This window comes from Chelonoidis abingdonii, chromosome 8 (assembly GCF_003597395.2).
Source record: "Chelonoidis abingdonii isolate Lonesome George chromosome 8, CheloAbing_2.0, whole genome shotgun sequence".
In the NCBI taxonomy this organism is placed as follows: Eukaryota; Metazoa; Chordata; order Testudines; family Testudinidae; genus Chelonoidis; species Chelonoidis abingdonii.
Window position 1 is genome coordinate 11,459,316 of NC_133776.1, and position 17,893 is coordinate 11,477,208.

A 17,893-nucleotide genomic window follows, 5' to 3' on the forward strand; every position below is an offset into this window, starting at 1 on the left:
GTAAACAAAGTGAGAGGGGATACGCTTGTGGACCGAAGAATTGACCCAAGGAGAAAAGCGGAGAGTAGAAACTAGACTAACGGGTGATGCTGGTGGTAGAAGGTCTGTGCACAATGGGGTAAAGAATGTCACTGACGCCAAACGCCAAAAATTAAAATGTCTGTACACTAATGCGAGGAGCCTAGGTAACAAGATGGAGGAACTGGAGCTACTGGTGCAGGAAGTGAAACCGGATATTATAGGGATAACAGAAACCTGGTGGAATAGTACTCATGACTGGAGTACAGGTATTGAAGGCTATGTGCTGTTTAGAAAAGACAGGAAGAAAGGCAAGGTGGTGGAGTAGCATTGTACATCAATGATGAGGTTAACTGTAATGAAATAAGAAGTGATGGAATGGATAAGACAGAGTCTGTCTGGGCAAAAATCACACTGGTAAAAAAGCTACTAGAGCTTCCCCTGAGATAGTGCTTGGGGTGTGCTACAGACCGCCGGGATCTGATTTGGATATGGATAGAGACCTCTTTAATGTCTTTAATGAAGTAACACTAAGGGGAAATGTGTGATCATGGGAGACTTCAACTTCCCAGATATAGACTGGAGGACGAGTGCTTGCAAGAAATAGGGGTCAGATTTTTCTGGATGTGATAGCGGATGGATTTCTTCATCAAGTAGTTGAAGTACCGACGAGAGGGGATGCCATTTTAGATTTGGTTTTGGTGAGCAGTGAGGACCTCGTAGAAGAAATGGTGGTAGGGGACAACCTTGGTTCGAGTGATCATGAGCTGATTCAGTTCAAACTAGATGGAAGGATAAACAAACGTAGATCTGGGATTAGGGTTTTTGACTTCTCAAGAGGGCTAATTTTAAAGAGTTAAGGAAATTAGTTAGGGAAGTGGATTGGACGGAGGAACTTGTGGATTTAAATGCGGAGGAGGCCTGGAATTACTTTAAGTCGCGCAGCTGCGGAAACTGTCGGAAGCCTGCATCCCAAGAAAGGGGAAAAAAACCATGGGCAGGAGTTGTAGGCCAAGCTGGATGAGCAAGCATCTCAGAGAGGGGATTAGGAAAAAGCAGAAAGCTTACAGGGAGTGGAAGAAAGGCGGGATTAGCAAGGGAAGCTACCTTAGTGAGGTCAGAACATGTAGGGATAAAGTGAGGAAGGCTAAAAAGCCACGTAGAACTGGACCTTGCAAAGGGAATCAAAACCAATAGTAAAAGGTTCTACAGCCACATAAATAAGAAGAAAACAAAGAAAGAAGAAGTGGGGCCGCTATACACTGAGGATGGAACGGAGGTTAAGGATAACCTAGGCATGGCCCAATATCTAAATAAGTACTTTGCCTCAGTCTTTAATAAGACTAGTGAGGAGTTTAGGGATGATGGAGGGATGATAAACGGGAATGAGGATATGGAGGTGGATATACCGCATCTGAGGTAGAGGCCAAACTTGAACAGCTTAATGGGACAAAATCGGAGGCCCGGACAATCTCCATCCGAGGATATTAAAGGAACTGGCGCGTGAAATTGCGAGCCCGTTAGCGAGAATTTTTAAGCAATCGGTAAACTCGGGGGTTGTACCGTACGACTGGAGAATTGCTAACGTAGTTCCTATTTTTAAGAAAGGGAAAAAAAGTGATCCGGGTAACTATAGGCCTGTTAGCTTGACGTCTGTAGTATGTAAGGTCTTGGAAAAAATTTTAAGGAGAAAGTAGTTAAGGACATTGAGGTCAATGGTAATTGGGACGAATTGCAACATGGATTTACTAAAGGTAGATCGTGCCAAACCAACCTGATCTCCTTCTTTGAGAAGGTGACGGATTACTTAGACAAAGGAAATGCGGTAGATCTAATTTACCTCGATTTCAGTAAGGCGTTTGACACGGTTCCGCATGGGGAACTGTTAGTTAAATTGGAAAAGATGGGGATGAATATGAAAGTTGTAAGGTGGATAAGGAACTGGTTAAAGGGGAGACTCCAGCGGGTCGTACTGAAGGGTGAAACTGTCAGGCTGGAAGGAGGTTACTAGTGGAGTCCCTCAAGGATCGGTTTTGGGACCGATCTTATTTAACCTTTTTATTACTGACCTTGGCACAAAGAGCGGGAATGTGCTAATAAAGTTTGCGGATGACACAAAGCTGGGGGTATTGCTAACACGGAGAAGGACCGGATACTATTCAGGAAGATCTGGACCACCTTGTAAACTGGAGTAATAGTAATAGGATGAAATATAATAGTGAAAAGTGCAAGGTCATGCACTTAGGGATTAATAATAAGAATTTTAGATATACATTGGGACGCATCAGTTGGAAGCGACAGAGGAGGAGAAGGACCTTGGGGTATTGGTTGATAGCAGGATGACTATGAGCCGCCAATGTGATATGGCTGTTAAAAAAGCAAATGCGGTTTTAGGATGCATCAGGCGAGGTATTTCCAGCAAGGATAAGGAGGTGTTAGTACCGTTATATAAGGCGCTGGTGAGACCCCACCTGGAATATTGTGTGCAGTTCTGGTGTCCCATGTTTAAGAAGGATGAATTCAAACTGGAACAGGTTCAGAGACGGGCTACTAGGATGATCCGAGGAATGGAAAACCTGCCTTATGAAAGGAGACTCAAAGAGCTTGGCTTGTTAGCCTGGCCAAAAGAAGGCTCCGGGGGGATATGCTTGCTCTATATAAATATATCAGGGGATTAACGTTAGGGAGGGAGAGGAATTATTTAAGTTTAGTACTAATGTAGGCACAAGGACAAATGGGTACAAACTGGATATTAGGAAGTTTAGACTTGAAATTAGACGAAGGTTTCTAACCATTAGGGGAGTGAAGTTCTGGAACAGCCTTCCGAGGGAAGTAGTGGGGGCAAAAGACTTATCTGGCTTTAAGACTAAGCTTGATAAGTATATGGAGGGGATGTTATGATGGGATAGTTTAATTTGGGCAATTGATCTTGGATTATCAGCAGATAAGTCTGCTCAATGGTCTGTGAGGGGATGTTGGATGGGATGGGAACTGAGTTACTGCAGAGAATTCTTTCCTGGGTGCTGGCTGGTGAGTCTTGCCCACATGCTCAGGGTTTAGCTGATCGCCATATTTGGGGTCGGGAAGGAATTTTCCTCCAGGGCGGATTGGCAGGGCCCTGGAGGTTTTTCGCCTTCCTCTGCAGCGTGGGGCATGGGTCGCTTGCTGGTGGATTCTCTGCAGCTTGAGGTCTTCAAACCACAATTTTGAGGATTTCAATAACTCAGTCATGGGTTAGGGGTTGTTATAAAAGTGGATGGGTAGGGTTCTCTGGCCTGCTTTGTGCAGGAGGTCAGACTAGATGATCATATTGGTCCTTTCTGACCTATGAGTCTATGAGTAAGTGGGCTACTGGCTCTCAGTAGAGACTTGACATACCACCCTTTGGTGAACTATTATGCATATATCTGACCCAAGGGATCCCTGTACAACCCTATGCACCCCATGCCCTCTGCCAGGTGGCACCAAGTTGTCCCTAGGTCAGAGAGAGTAAAGTTGAAGTTAAGGGTGAAGAAAGTGATCAGAGGGGAAAATATAGGAAGTCAGGAAGCAAGAGAGTCTAGACTCAAGGAGCACTATCGCTTCTTGACAAGTGACAGAAAACCAGTAAATTCAATCAAAGCACTAGGTAGCTATATAAAATATTACTGTATACTTGCAGATGGGAATGATGGCACAAACCATAGCAGTTCTCCAAGCCCCACAAGCCAGAGTCCTGCTGGACATTATGGCAGTTAGTATAGCAAGATTGGCAAGAGTATCTGAATGTGGCAAATGATAGTGAGTCGTAAAATGGAAACCAGTGGATTCCACCTGTGCACTATGAAACAGCATATGTTGTATGCTGAATGGGGGCGTATACATTCACCAGTACATAATGGAACAGAGAAAGGCAAAAACGCCACATCAGGAGCCTAGACTCTCTTTACAAAGGACTAATTTCTCATTTCCGATCAGAGCTACAGATAAGTTGTACAGTACATTAGAGGGACTGATGTCTGCCTCCAGACAGATATTTGTGCCACTCATTATCTTCCCAAAAATATGAATACCCACACCCTCAGTAATTATTATGACAGTGGAATAACAAAAACAAGCACGTTTTGGAGAAAAGAATTCCTTGTGGGGGGAAAACACATGTTTTTCTAGTCTAGTGTCTGATAGCATAAGTCAGATAAATGTGCATGAAATTCATTTCAATTTAGAAGGAATATTTTATGTTATCATGGAGCCTCCTCAGATGTGAAGTCAATAAGGAAGTAGCATACTAGACAAGTTTGGAGACATCTTTCAACTGAGACTATGTTTCAGTTAAATGAGATTTTGGAAAGCAAAATGTAGCTGTCAGGACGCTGTGAATTTGTGGCACCCACTAGCTGAGTTAGGATTCATAAATCAATTAAAGAGCAGTGTGTAATCAATAATTGTAGTTTTTGCATTACTGGCAAATACATAATAATGGAGTGTATTATACTGTCCCCTATTATCCTATAATACTACAGTATAATAAGAGTCTGTTGTCTAGTTATTGAAGCATAGGAAAGGAATTCAGAAGATCTGCGTTATACTTTCTGTTCTGCCACATAAATTATTGCATGACCTTGGTCAACTCACTTAATTTATCTTTTCCTCACTTTTCTCAGCTATCTATTGTGAGGGAAATACTTCTCTAGCTCTGCCTCAGTGGTGTTATGAGGCTTAGTTCATTAAAGTATTCTGAGAACCTCAGATGGAAGGTGCCTGTGAACCATAAATCATCATTAATACTAAACTATGGATATGAACATTTCAGAACACTGATGTAACTCTGAAGTCAGTGGAATTAGATCAGGCATGAATTTGGCCCAACACAAGTGGCAGTAATGGAATGCAAATTATATAAACAAAATGAGAGAGAGCGGGCCTTACCAATTTGCATGGCATACATCTCAGAAGTCTACTCCTATACCAGCTTATCAAGGGCAAAAGAGTCAGCATGTGGGATTCCATATAGTTGAAGAGTCTGATGTGTCATGAAATACCTTCCCCACTGCTTAATAATTGCTGTGTTGCTGATATGTTGTATTACTGGGCCATATGTAGGCTGTGTTTATTAAGCTGCAAGAATTAGTAGACACTTATCATGATTGTGTTACCTAGACTGTTTTGAGCCCAGATCTTTCAGCTGAGGGTTGATCCAGTGAGCAGCCTTTATTATAAGGAGCTCCCACAAGATTTTAACCCTTAAGGAAATCAGTGTATGGATGAGGGATCTATTTGTTTTTCCAACTAAATGCCCAAAACTCAGGAGAGAGGCAACATGACTTGGCAAACAGATCAAGTGCATTTGCTGGAAATATACTAATTGCAGAGGACAGTGGTAGGAGAGCTAATCCTCAGTCTTCCTTCTTTTTGGTAGCAGAATTTTAACAAGGAGCTTCTGAGCTGCCCCTCTATCACATCACTAATATCATCCAAGTGAATGACAGTTGCCTTGTTGTAAGAACAACAAAGAAATGACTTGAAATGTGGCAACTAGCCACCTGGAGGGGTGGGGGAGAGGGAACAATATGTCTCAACTCTTAATCATCCCCAAACCACACCTGAACCTTTTGAGAGACACAGATCCATTTGGATTAGAATCCTCTCTTTTCTCCGTATTCTGATTCTCAACATTGCCATAGCTGTTTCCCCAAATTTCCACTGCCATCCTTCCTTCCCAGCTTCTCAGCATTAAGCTCCTCTCCTATCAACCCCTTCCAACTGGCAATTTTGACTCTCTCCATTCCCATGACTATCAATAGCCCCTTCCTTCCCCACCCCCAACTTCCATATTTCCCTTAAAGATAAAGTTCCAGAGAATGTAATAATATTTTAAACCATCCTATATAATTTAATGGTGTATTATAATCCTATTCTATAGCATGGTTTACAAAATTACAGAAATATTAGCATTTACTATTAAATCCTATAGATTTTTTAGAAACCTATGGTTTCATTCCTATCAAATTCTATAGGACTTTTCTGAGAAACCTAGCATATCACAAATACACCTTGGAAGATCCCATTGACCTGGGAGCTCTGACAATCTTCTGGTTTGGGCTTTTTGTTCACCAGGGCACATTTCTTCAGCATTGCAAAAGCTCTGCAGAAAAGCTCTTGGTCATGCTGGATCCTACAATGGAATCCATAAATTCAAGAGGGAAGAAAGGACAGAAACCTTGTTGATGATAATGACAGATGATTTCTGGGGGCTGTTAAATCATTAAAAAGAGGAAGGAGAGCCTTAAAATATTCACAGCATGCAAGCTGGTTTCCCCCCCACTAGAAATGACTAGGAGTGTGTTATACCTGGTAAACTTAAAATCATATAAGTAGAACATGCAGTTATATAGAGATATGTCTGGCACACCACCAATATTTGCTAGAAATGTAGCTCTAGAAAAATATGTGTACGAACAGATCCACCAGTAATGAAGATCAAAGATCAGCATCTGGAATAAATGCAGTTTCCAGATCAAGTGCAGACATTCACCTAAATTAGGAAATTACATGTATGTGTGTTCAAAAAAGAAGAATGTGTCATTAGACTTTGATCCCTAAATTCCATTGAGTGAATAATTTGGAAAACATTGATGAAAACCATATGATTAATTCTCTTGTAAGGTGCACTTGTAATTTGGCTATACAAATATCAGGATTCTAGTGCATGGGAATCTGTGATTGCCAGATCTTCAAACCAGCATCTAAATTTCGCCATGCACCCATTGACACACACAAATTGGACACTCATCTCACTAACCTCTTTCATTGTGTACGTCTACTTCGAGTGCACAAATGTAGGTTCCTGATCATATGAGTGGGTGCACACGCCAAACATACATGCTCACACGTGGGGGCCAGTTTGAAAATTCTACTCTTCACAGAAACAGACATGCTCCCCCATATCTCATCATCTCCCACCTTTGTGAAGTACTGTGTCTTGCAAACTGCTGAGCACTTTAGGAGTGTAGAATCAAGCCTTATAAGAACAGTGAAGCTGTGTGGTTCTGCTACTCTTAATAATTTGAGATTCTGTTGTCCGGGTAAGTGCTGACACACATCAGAGGGTTTTTTATACATTATTTAATAGTCACTAATGTTCAGTGCGGCTGTTGACAGAGGTCATACACTACAAGAATGAGAAAATGCCTTTTAGCCAGTTCTGAACCATTCAAACATCCTGGGCTTGAAAGTTCATCTCATGTTAAAAATATTGTGAGGTAATGTGCCACTTAATACAAACTTTTGAAAAAGGGAGAATAGAAGAGGGAGAGAGGAAGGGGTGTGTGTGAAAGCAAGGGTGAAAATGGGGAAGAAAGAGACTGAGATAATAGGAACAGAGGAAAAAACATTCTTAACGATAAAATAAAGTCAAACCGTACCATCAAAGGGCACCCAGTTGTGTCTGCAGAGGCCCTGATGCTGCAAAGAGAATAGCAGAGAGTCAGCTGCAGCACAGGGACAATAATTGAATTCTTTTATCCCTAATTTGTGCAGTAGCACAGGTTTGCCTTTAGCTGACAGAAAATCTGAATTGAATCTTCCTTAAAAAAACACCAGACTCATGCAATGAAAATTACAGGAGTAAACAGTTCAAAATGCAGAGTAGATTCATAATCCCTACACAGCCAAAAACCAATTCAAAAGGTTCATAAACTCCCCAGAGTTTGCTCTAGGTCATTAATATGTTCTTGCATTCCACAGAAGTGTCTCACGTAACAGGTTACATTGAAGGGGCTAATGCATATTTTCTAATATAAATCATATTAAAGTTCAGCATGTGTGAGTTATTAGTGGGAAAATGGTGCCTCCCATGTACCACAATGAATAAACATTGACTTGTCATTCCCACCCTGATGATATAAAAGGTGAAATTCATGCATTCATGCCACCAAGCACTCATTAATTAGGCCTATAATCAATAGCATGTAACAATTGCTATAGAAGAACCATCTTGGTACTTTACCAAGACATATGGCTTATGAAATTTAAGCATAATTTTAAGACGTTCAGAAAGAGCCATTAAAAGTCTATGTTTAAACCCAAAGCTGCCTGTAGCTTAGAAAAAGGTGACAATCACTGGAGTCTCTCTTCTCCCACAAGCAGAAACTAGCCACATTCTGTTGTAAGGATGAATTTAATTTCTTTAGATTTTGCATCTCAACAAAGTTCTTTGACCCTTGTGTTTTTCTGTTGCCAGCTGGTGAATGAGCAACAAGAAAGCAGACCCCTCTTGAGTCCCTCCATTGATGACTTTCTCTGTGAAACTAAACCAGAAGCCATTGCCAGGCCAGTAACATCAAATACAGCTGGTAATTAATTTTCTTTATCATCCCTCATTAAAGGAAGATAATTAATTTTAATTTTAGCTTAATTATTGTACTTTTTGCCAGATAACATATTAGTTTCTTATTTTTAAATCAAACAAGATTCATTATTAATTATTTTTACAAAACTGAGTTGGTAGTAAATTACAAATGGATTAATCTGGGAGTAGCAAAACTTTGTTGGTCACGCTTTGGTTTTGTAAAATCAAAACTTAAACCTGGGGTTGTTAGGATCCAGGTCTCAAATTATACCAGAACTTCAGAGTTAGGGGTTGAGATATGCAGCTTTGATTTTAGTCCATTGGGAAAGTGATTTTGGTTTGGTAACTCCTCAGCCTGGCTGTTCTTTTGCAAAAACTTAACCATAGGGGGGTTGCATCTAGTTCTTGTTTTATCAAAACTTCCTACGTTTGGATAATGGTTTTTGATAAAGGCTTAAGTAATGGTTCATGGGCTTGTCTTACTTCTATAAAGTTCATTTAGTCTACAGTGCAGTCTTCACCACTGGGCTTTTGTAATGAACATGGCCATTCCAGTTCTGAAGTAAGATCTTCCCAAGTACAGAGTGCCTTTGTAACCCCATTGGTGAGTGTATGTTACAGATGCCCCTTTGTCTAATCATAGAATATCAGGGTTGGAAGGGATCTCAGGAGGTCATCTAGTCCAACCCCTGCTCAAAGCAGGACCAATCCCCAGATTTTTACCCCAGTGCCCTAAATGGTCCCCTCAAGGATTGAACTCACAACCTGGGTTTAGCAGGCCAGTGCTCAAACCACTGCAGGGAAGATATGAGTCTGTTACTGTCCTAGTTCAAGCTGTAGCATTTCATGCCTAGATGGTGGCCATCACACCCCCACAAAATTATGCTAGGCTTGAGTGAATTTCAGTTAATGACAAAAATACATATATGTTCATCTAAATAGTGGCAAAACTCCTGATGAACAGTATTCTAATACCAATGCAACTACTGCCAAGCTTGTTTCAAAGGCTCATTATCATTGAAACCTCTTCTTGCACATTTTTTCTTACCCTAGCATTTACACTGATCTAAATTATAGAACAGGGTTTTACTTCCCTACTTTATGGGACACAATGGAGCATTAGGCATTTCTGTAAATGAAAAAAGTTCCTTTATGAAAAACATGAGCCAAATATTACTCCATTTCTGCTTGTCATAACCACACTGGTCTTCCTGGCACTAATGGTTTATTACTTACAAACTTGCTTTATTGAAAACTTGGGGAGAGAAAAAAGAGATACTAAAATGCTATCCCCTTCCCACTGGGAAAAGAAGAGAAAACCTGCAGCTGAGCTCAGGAGCTTTGCTATTGAAAAATGTAATAAATTTCTTATTTGCCTTGTGTTTCAATAAGATAGAGCAAGTAATAAAAATGACATGGTGATCCTGAAAGCACTCAAAATTTAAAAAAGTATACTGTCTTCCAAGATTGGTTTTTAAGATTTTAGTGTTGCTGTTCAGTGGTATGTTCAGAGGTAATATGCCACTTGCAGTGTACAAAGGCTAATCAAAGTAAATGAATTGATCAGCTGAGGGACAATGTAGTCAACACAACTACCATATTTTATAAATATTTCATAAAACAGCTTGCCTTATTACAAGCCATTGTAATGACCAAGTGGCGAATTCTAATTTGTGTTCATACATCTTGCTTTGGATACCACTTATGAATAAATTTTTCACATTGAGAAAGAGTTTCAGACAGATGGCACTTGCCAGTTGCCAAGTAAAACATGCACATAATTTGTGTGCGCAATACTGCATCTGTATGCCTAAATCAGGTACCTGATATATTTGTGTTAGCAGTTACTTAATTTTCAAAGGCAATGAGGGCAAATGTGCATACAGATTAGGCACACAACTGTACATGTATTATATGCTAACTAGGCTGACAATTTGCTTCAGTATGTTTTCACAGCTTCAGAGCTGTGAGGGGAAAAAATACTCACTATAAATAGGACTGGGAGCGATATTACACTAATGCACCATAAGAGTAGGCCACTGTAGGACTACACCTCCTCTTTCATCATGTCAGATTCCCTCAACCAGTCACCAGCAATGAATGTTTGGCTTCTTCCAAGATATTTCTTGTTTTCATTACCCCACCCCTTCCTTATTTGGTACTTCCCTACTCAGTTATGATATCAAACACACCATACCCCAAATACTTGTAGAATTCCAAAGTCAAAACCAAATTCACTGAATCAAGACTTAGAAGATAAAAAAGCAACAACTTAAGACTTCATCCTGGGCTTTGGAAAACTGAATTGTACAGGTTGCTGAAATAATGCTGAGTCTGAAACTAAGTCATCAAAAGCAAGGACATTCAGAATTAAGGTAGGATCGTTATTTAAAATTCTAGCACTAAAAGGACACCACCAGCTTGGGCCCTACCATGCTAGGTAACGTACAAACATAATAAATTACAAAGAATCTCTCTTAATTCACTGGTTAAGACAGCATATCATGCGTATCCCCCCCAAAAAGCTATGCTGCAACATGTGTTGTTGGACTATATGAACCCTTCCAAGCCCAGTAAGCTGTGCAGGAGATTCTGCATATTAGGAAGGGGGTTCAGCTGAGGTATCTCTGAAGTCCTTGTAATGCCTTTGAAAATATTGACGATGATCATACGTAATTCATGCTGACTTCTCAGCCTACCCACACTTCTGTTTCTTACACATGCTCAAGAAAATATTAGCCAAATCTAAGCTCATGCTTGTACAAATGTCACTACTAAAAAAACAAATGCAGTTAACAAGAAGGCAGAAACCCCACCCCAAGTTTCAACATAATAATGGTTGCAGTGAGTTGTATACATAGGAGGTGCTGTGTTGCCCTGTATGAGGCAGTAGAAAACCATGGTAGTGAATGCTACAGTAGTGACTATAAATTAATGAATATTTTGAGACAAATGGGAAACTGATCTAACATGAGTTGCCTTCCACGAATGTGTCAAAGCCAACAGACAAGGAATGCCTGAAAATTTACAGACAACTAACAGGTGTAACAAAAGAACCTTGGTCAACAGCAGTAAAATATACACCAGAAGCAACTCTGACCTGTAGGAACTATAAGTGTCTTCAATTATCAACCCATGCTTTCATGCACCTGGTGAACTTCTGGGAAGCTGTTTGTTTATTCCTTTCCTCCTTTAACCTTGGAATTGGTTATGTGCAATTAGAGGATTAAAACTGATACCTTGAATGTAGTCAGTTTAGCATATAGACTTTTGGAAATCTGAAATATATCTGCTTAAATCATCCTTCTACATCTAAGAAAAGTAAAGGGTGCTTAATATGTAATAAGTAGTCAACAATTTAAATTATAATTGCAGATAACATCTTTTGAGACTTTTTTTGAAAATATTGGACTGCTTTCACATGATATGTTGGGTTTTTAGTGATTTATGATGCTGTCCCTTCCCATTATTCTACTGCAAACAGAGGATTTATTGTTGTATTTCTTTTTGCACTGATGTCAGTTGTTAGATGTATTTTATCTGCATGGAATTGTTAAATTGATAAAAACAGTTTTTTTAAAAAAAAGTTAAATTGCAGGAAAATACATAAAAATTAGTAGCTTCAAGATTTCAGTGAAATGAAAGATTAAAATTCACATACTCAAATTGTTAGAATCCCTAATTTCTTTATTAGAGCTGAGGATTATTATTTTTAGTTCTAATTAATGTGTAACCCAAGCAATATGCATCTTTCAATAGAAAATGGAACATTGAATTAAATGAAACTGAATAATAGTTTTTCTTTTAGCACAGACAAATAGGTTAGAGGAATGACTGTAGGTACTTCAGGTAGTTAAAGGGGCAGCATACGTTTAAAAAAAAAGTAATTATAGGTGCTATGCCTGCCTAAAAATACCCCTGCCAGTTTTTGTTGCTTTACAATCACATTTACCTATTTTTGAAAAAAAAAAATCTCTCACCTCTTATGTGGAAGATTCACATAAACAAAAGGGGAAATTGACCGACTCCACAGGCAAAACAATGCAACTGAATATAAATAGAGTGCTGTCAAATACACCAACTAAAAAAACTGGAAAAGAGAGAGAAATGTTTTTTAATGTCTGTTAAAATAATCTTATGTGTTACTTGTATCAATGAGTAGGTAAAAAAAATTTCAGACAACTGTGATTTTTATATAAGAATATTATTAATAGTTTAGCTTGGTGTGTGTTTCTTGCAGTGTCCAAAAAATTAATTATGGTATTTAACACATTTTGGACTGATATTTTCAGAAGTGCCTAAAGGATTTCTATGCCAATCTCTTGTTAAAATTTAGTGGGACCTGAGCATCCAAATCTCAGATAGTTTTGAAATATCCTCCCTAAAACACTATAAATATGGATGGCCAAATCCTCCTTGACTTACCCATATGAACAGTCCCAGATACCTCATTAGGATGAGCTGCATGAGTAAGGCAAGCATGGATTGTCTCAGAGTGTTATCACTGGTTCATTCACCTGCACGTCCACCAATGTAATATACGCCATCATATGTCAGCAATGCCCCTCTGCTACGTACATCGGCCAAACTGGACAGTCTCTACGGAAAAGGATAAATGGACACAAATCAGATATTAGGAATGGCAATATACAAAAACCTGTAGGAGAACACTTCAACCTCCCTGGCCACACTATAGCAGACCTTAAGGTGGCCATCCTGCAGCAAAAAAACTTCAGGACCAGACTTCAAAGAGAAACTGCTGAGCTTCAATTCATCTGCAAATTTGACACCATCAGCTCAGGATTAAACAAAGACTGTGAATGGCTTGCCAACTACAGAACCAGTTTCTCCTCCCTTGGTTTTCACACCTCAACTGCTAGAACAGGGCCTCATCCTCCCTGATTGAACTAACCTCATTATCTCTAGCTTGCTTGCATATATATACCTGCCCCTGGAAATTTCCACTACATGCATCTGACGAAGTGGGTATTCACCCACGAAAGCTCATGCTCCAAAACGTCTGTTAGTCTATAAGGTGCCACAGGATTCTCTGCTGCTTTTACAGATCCAGACTAACACGGCTACCCCTCTGATAAATACAAATGTGTTTAATTTAATTCAATTTTGCTTTAGTCAATTAAAACAAATTTAAAAGAAAAATCTAATCAAATAAATTAAAACTGAGCTCAATACTGAGTTCTAAAATTTTGCATCTCTGATAGTATTATCAACCGGTCTGGATCTCTTGGATCTGAGTGAACCTGTCTTACAAACCCAAAGCAAGACAAAGAAGTCAGAGAATGCATCAAGAGGTGAAAACTTAAAGGCTTCAACCCACAGAAAGAAGACAGACAACTCAGACCTTATAAATGTGGATGCTGAGCAGAAGGTCCAGACTGGGAGAGTGCTAGAGAAATCATCATTAGATTTAGGTAAGAGCTGGTTATTTCATCAGTGCCACTCAGCCATGCTTAACTTTACCAATTGCTCCTTGCTGCTATCAGAAAAAACCACCTTAGGCCATCTTCTCATTGCCATGCACCTTCTGTAGACATTTACACCACTGCACAGTGCAAGTAAATTGTGATTTAGTAGCATTTTATACCCACTTTACTCTCAGTATGCGCTGGTGTAAATGATTACACGGGGTGCAGGGCAATGGAGAAGCTGGCCCGTACAATGGAATGTCTTGGTAAGAGGGTAAAGTGATTTTGTAGTGGAGGGGAGCTGTTAAATGCAAATCAAACCAATCATTCTTTTTCAAGGTGCCACTCAGGGTATGTCTACACTGCAGTTGGACACCCGCAGCTGACCCATGCCAGACAACTCAGGCTCGCGGGGCTCGGGATAAGGGGATGTTTAACTGAGGTGTAGACATTCAAGCTAAGGCTGCAGCCTCCCACCTCACAGGTCCTAGAGCCCAGTCCCCAGCCCAAGCCCAAACGTCTACACCGCAATTAAACAGCCCCTGAGCCTGAGCCCCATGAGCCCAAGTCAGCTGGCACAAGCCAGACGCAGGTTTTTAACTGCAGTTTAGATATACCTTCGGTGTCAATTGTGAGGTCACTTTTATGATCGGGACACTTATCTATTAGGAGCTGGGCTCTGTCCACAAACTCATTTTGCAATGCTGATCAGACGGCCATTAGGATAAAACATTTCCAAGCTGGCTTGGTTTGAAAGTAATTCATCATCTCTGGCATACTCTCTCTCATTAAACATTTTGTATTAGCTTTTAATCAACAAGAGAGAGTAGCTGCCAGAGAGAGGCTTACAAATGCCAAGTTTTAATTAAATATAAACCAATACCTTATAAATGGTGAGCAATGCTTGTTGTGAGGTAAGCTCTCAGAACTTAAATAAAATCACTGGGGGGCAACTTTCTCAAAACTCTTTCCAGATTGTCTCTGGGTGAGATCTTCAAAAGCACCTGAATGAGTGTTAGGTGCCTAACTCCTATTGATAGGTGCCTAGTTAACACTAACTCACTTAGATAGTTTTGAAAATCCCACCCTCTTCTTTTCTGGTAACGAATTACCCAAGACTGAATACAGTATTCTAGGTATTGTCTCCCAGGATTATATACAGAGAGACTAGTGTGTGCAGTGGAAAAGACGTTACACTGAAGAGGAAAGAGATCCAGGTGAAGGACTGGAGCTATACATGTTAAATACTGGTAAAGGATAGAAGAGGGCAGTGTCTTTAAAAATATCATCTTAAATACTTCTTCTGTGCTGGGTAATGTAAGCCACTCCTAAGAATGGGTCAATGTATGTGCAAAAGAGTAACCATAAGTGTGCATCCTGGATCACTGAATTCTCTCGAGAGAGGTTTTGGAAATGGATGAATAGAAGTTAGGAAAAAAAAATCCTCATTAAAAACAACCAGGTCATCACTGGAGGTATTATTAGAAATTAGAGCAAGACACAGCTCTCAAACCAGCCAGGCCCATTTTAGACCTTCCTTTAAAATCAGCAGATATTACAAATGCCAACTGTACTTGTAACACACTGCTTTGCCTTAGGGTGACCAGATGTCCTGCTTTTATAGGGACACTCCCGATTTTTGGGTCTTTTTCTTATATAGGCTCCTATTACCCTCCACCCCCATCCAGATTTTTCGCATTTGCTGTCAGGTCACCCTACTTTGCCTAAACACATCAGTCCCAGAAAAGCTGCGGAAAATGAGAGTTCCATTCTTGGCCCAAGCACAGTATTCATATATCAAAAAATCTCATCACTGGATAACATTTGGCAGGATAATGATTTTTTTAAAGTTAAATTCAGGTCATTTCCTTCCAAACTGTCCCAAACCTGAATCATTTCCAACCGCAAGAGAAAACTGACAAGGGGAATGTTATCTGTCTGAAGATAACAGGGTTTCTTTCCATCAGGGTAGATCTTTAAAAGACCCTGATGTTGAAGAGCCTCCAATCTTACATTTTATTGTTTTTTTTATTTATGCCCCTGTAATTTGTCTAGGTTAGTTCAAGTTGTTATCTGGATGTCTGAGGACCTTAATAAACTTGAAAATCAGTTCAGACATGTGACTAAATAATTTAATTGCCTCCATAACCATTTGTACCCATAAATTGCAGGTGCTAAAAGGGAGGCTGGATTTTCAAAATCTGGCCCACAATCTGCAGGTTATAAATAACCAAAACAGCCAAGAAGCTGCCACAATCCCTGGAATGTATATAATTTACACTGAAATAACTAAGGCTAAGATTGACTCATGGGTATTTTTAGTGAAAGTCATGGACAGGTCTCAGACAATAAATAAAAATTCACCATCCGTGACCTGTCCGTGACTTTTACCAAAAATATCCATGACTAAATCTCTACTTCTGGGGCCTCACTGCTCTAGGGGGGGGCCCTGCTCCAATGCTGGGGGTTTACTGCCCCCCAGCTGCTACTCCCAGGGACCACTCTCCAGATGATGTCCAGCCACCCCAGGACTGCCGCTGCTTGGGAGGTCCCCAGGGCACCCCCAGGACCATCGCTTGGGTGCTTTCCGGAGCCAGCCATACCAACTGCTGTTCCTGCGGTCCCTGGAGCCAGCTACCTGGGGCCACCTGAGCAGCAGCTGGACCAGCTGGCCCCGGAGCAGCCCCCAGGACCACTGCTCAGACATTCCCTGGGGCTGTCCCCAAGACCGCTACTTGGGCGGTCCCTGGGACCAGCCGAACCAGCCGCTGCTTGCATGGTTACCGAAGTCAGCTGCCTAGGGTCTCCTGAGCAGCAGTAGGTGGGTCAGCTGGGTTTGGAGACTGCAGGAGCAGCTGGCCCTGGGTCACTCCAGCAGCAGTTGGTGCGGCTAGCTGAGGGCCACCCGAGCAGCTTCGGCGGCCCTAAACTCAGCCACACTAGCTGCTGTGGAAGTCGCCAAGGTCGCTGAAAGTCATGGAATCCGTGACTCCGCAACCTCCGTGAAAGAATCGCAGCCTTAGAAATAACTCAGTTAAAGCACACTCCCACTTATTTCCTGAAGGATCTTAAAATTTTAGTGACTATGAAAATCAAGATTTAGGTATTGCTGGTTCTCAGATATGTCAATTTTTCCCAGGAATTTCAACTGCCCTAAAGGATTGGGCCCCATCTAAAACATATGCTTTCCAATCATCATAGAAACATAGGATTTTAGTGATTTAGAGGTGCAGTTTCCTCACCACCATTACATGGAGCTGTAGACGTAACGTTTTCTGAATTAAGTTCCCTAAAAGATTTATTTTTTTCCAGTAAATATTCAGACACAGCTCGAGAAATGGGACGAAGTGAAGTTTCATGGAGAGAGGAACACCAAGGGTCATTCAGCTACAGAACGAAAATCTTCATCATCTAGAGCTCCATCAAAAGAGCTTTTATGGTAAATCATGCACCCACACCAATTTTACACCACTGTTTACATCACTGCCAACTTTGCTCAGAGATTTCCACTTGAGGTTCACTCACTCACCCAAGAGCTGAATTTGGCCCAGTGTGTTTCATTTCTGCATTAACACTTGTAGAACTTAGAGAGGAAGGAAACTAGGCTACGGGGCAAAGGGAGAGAGGCATGGTCCGAGTAAGGGACTGGGACCCTGGTGCTCTGGAGTCCTGATCCTTACTCACACTTTGACTCCCTCAGTGGCTTTCTGTGCCTCTGGCCTGATCTACACTAGGCGTTTAAACCGAATTTAGCAGCATTAAACCAATTTAATCCTGCACCCGTCCACACAACGAAGCCCTTTATATCGATATAAAGGGCTCTTTAAACCGATTTCTGTACTCCTCCCTGATGAGGGGAGTAGCGCTGAAATCGATATTGCCATGTCGTATTAGGGTTAGTGTGGCCGCAAATTGACGGTTTTGGCCTCTGGGCGGTATCCCACAGTGCACCACTGCGACCACTCTGGAAAGCAATCTGAACTCGGATGCACTGGCCAGGTAGACAGGAAAAGCCCTACGAACTTTTGAATTTCATTTCCTGTTTGCCCAGCATGGAGCTCTGATCAGCACGGGTGGCGATGCAGTCCCAAATCCAAAAAGAGCTCCAGCATGGACCGTA

General features: G+C 40.9%; 1 protein-coding gene across 3 annotated transcripts in view; it reads left to right on the forward strand.

Annotated features, from left to right (window-relative positions):
* Positions 1 to 17,893, forward strand: part of PEX5L (peroxisomal biogenesis factor 5 like) — a 161,612-nt gene that overhangs the window by 105,684 nt on the left and 38,035 nt on the right. For 2 of the 3 annotated variants that reach the window (XM_032783817.2, XM_075068949.1), the window contains exons 2-4: positions 8,240 to 8,351; positions 13,570 to 13,779; positions 17,086 to 17,212. In XM_032783817.2, coding sequence (XP_032639708.1) covers positions 8,240 to 8,351; positions 13,570 to 13,779; positions 17,086 to 17,212 — 449 coding nt within the window. The remainder of the gene's footprint in view (positions 1 to 8,239; positions 8,352 to 13,569; positions 13,780 to 17,085; positions 17,213 to 17,893) is intronic. The other variant, XM_032783826.2, reaches the window with a different exon arrangement.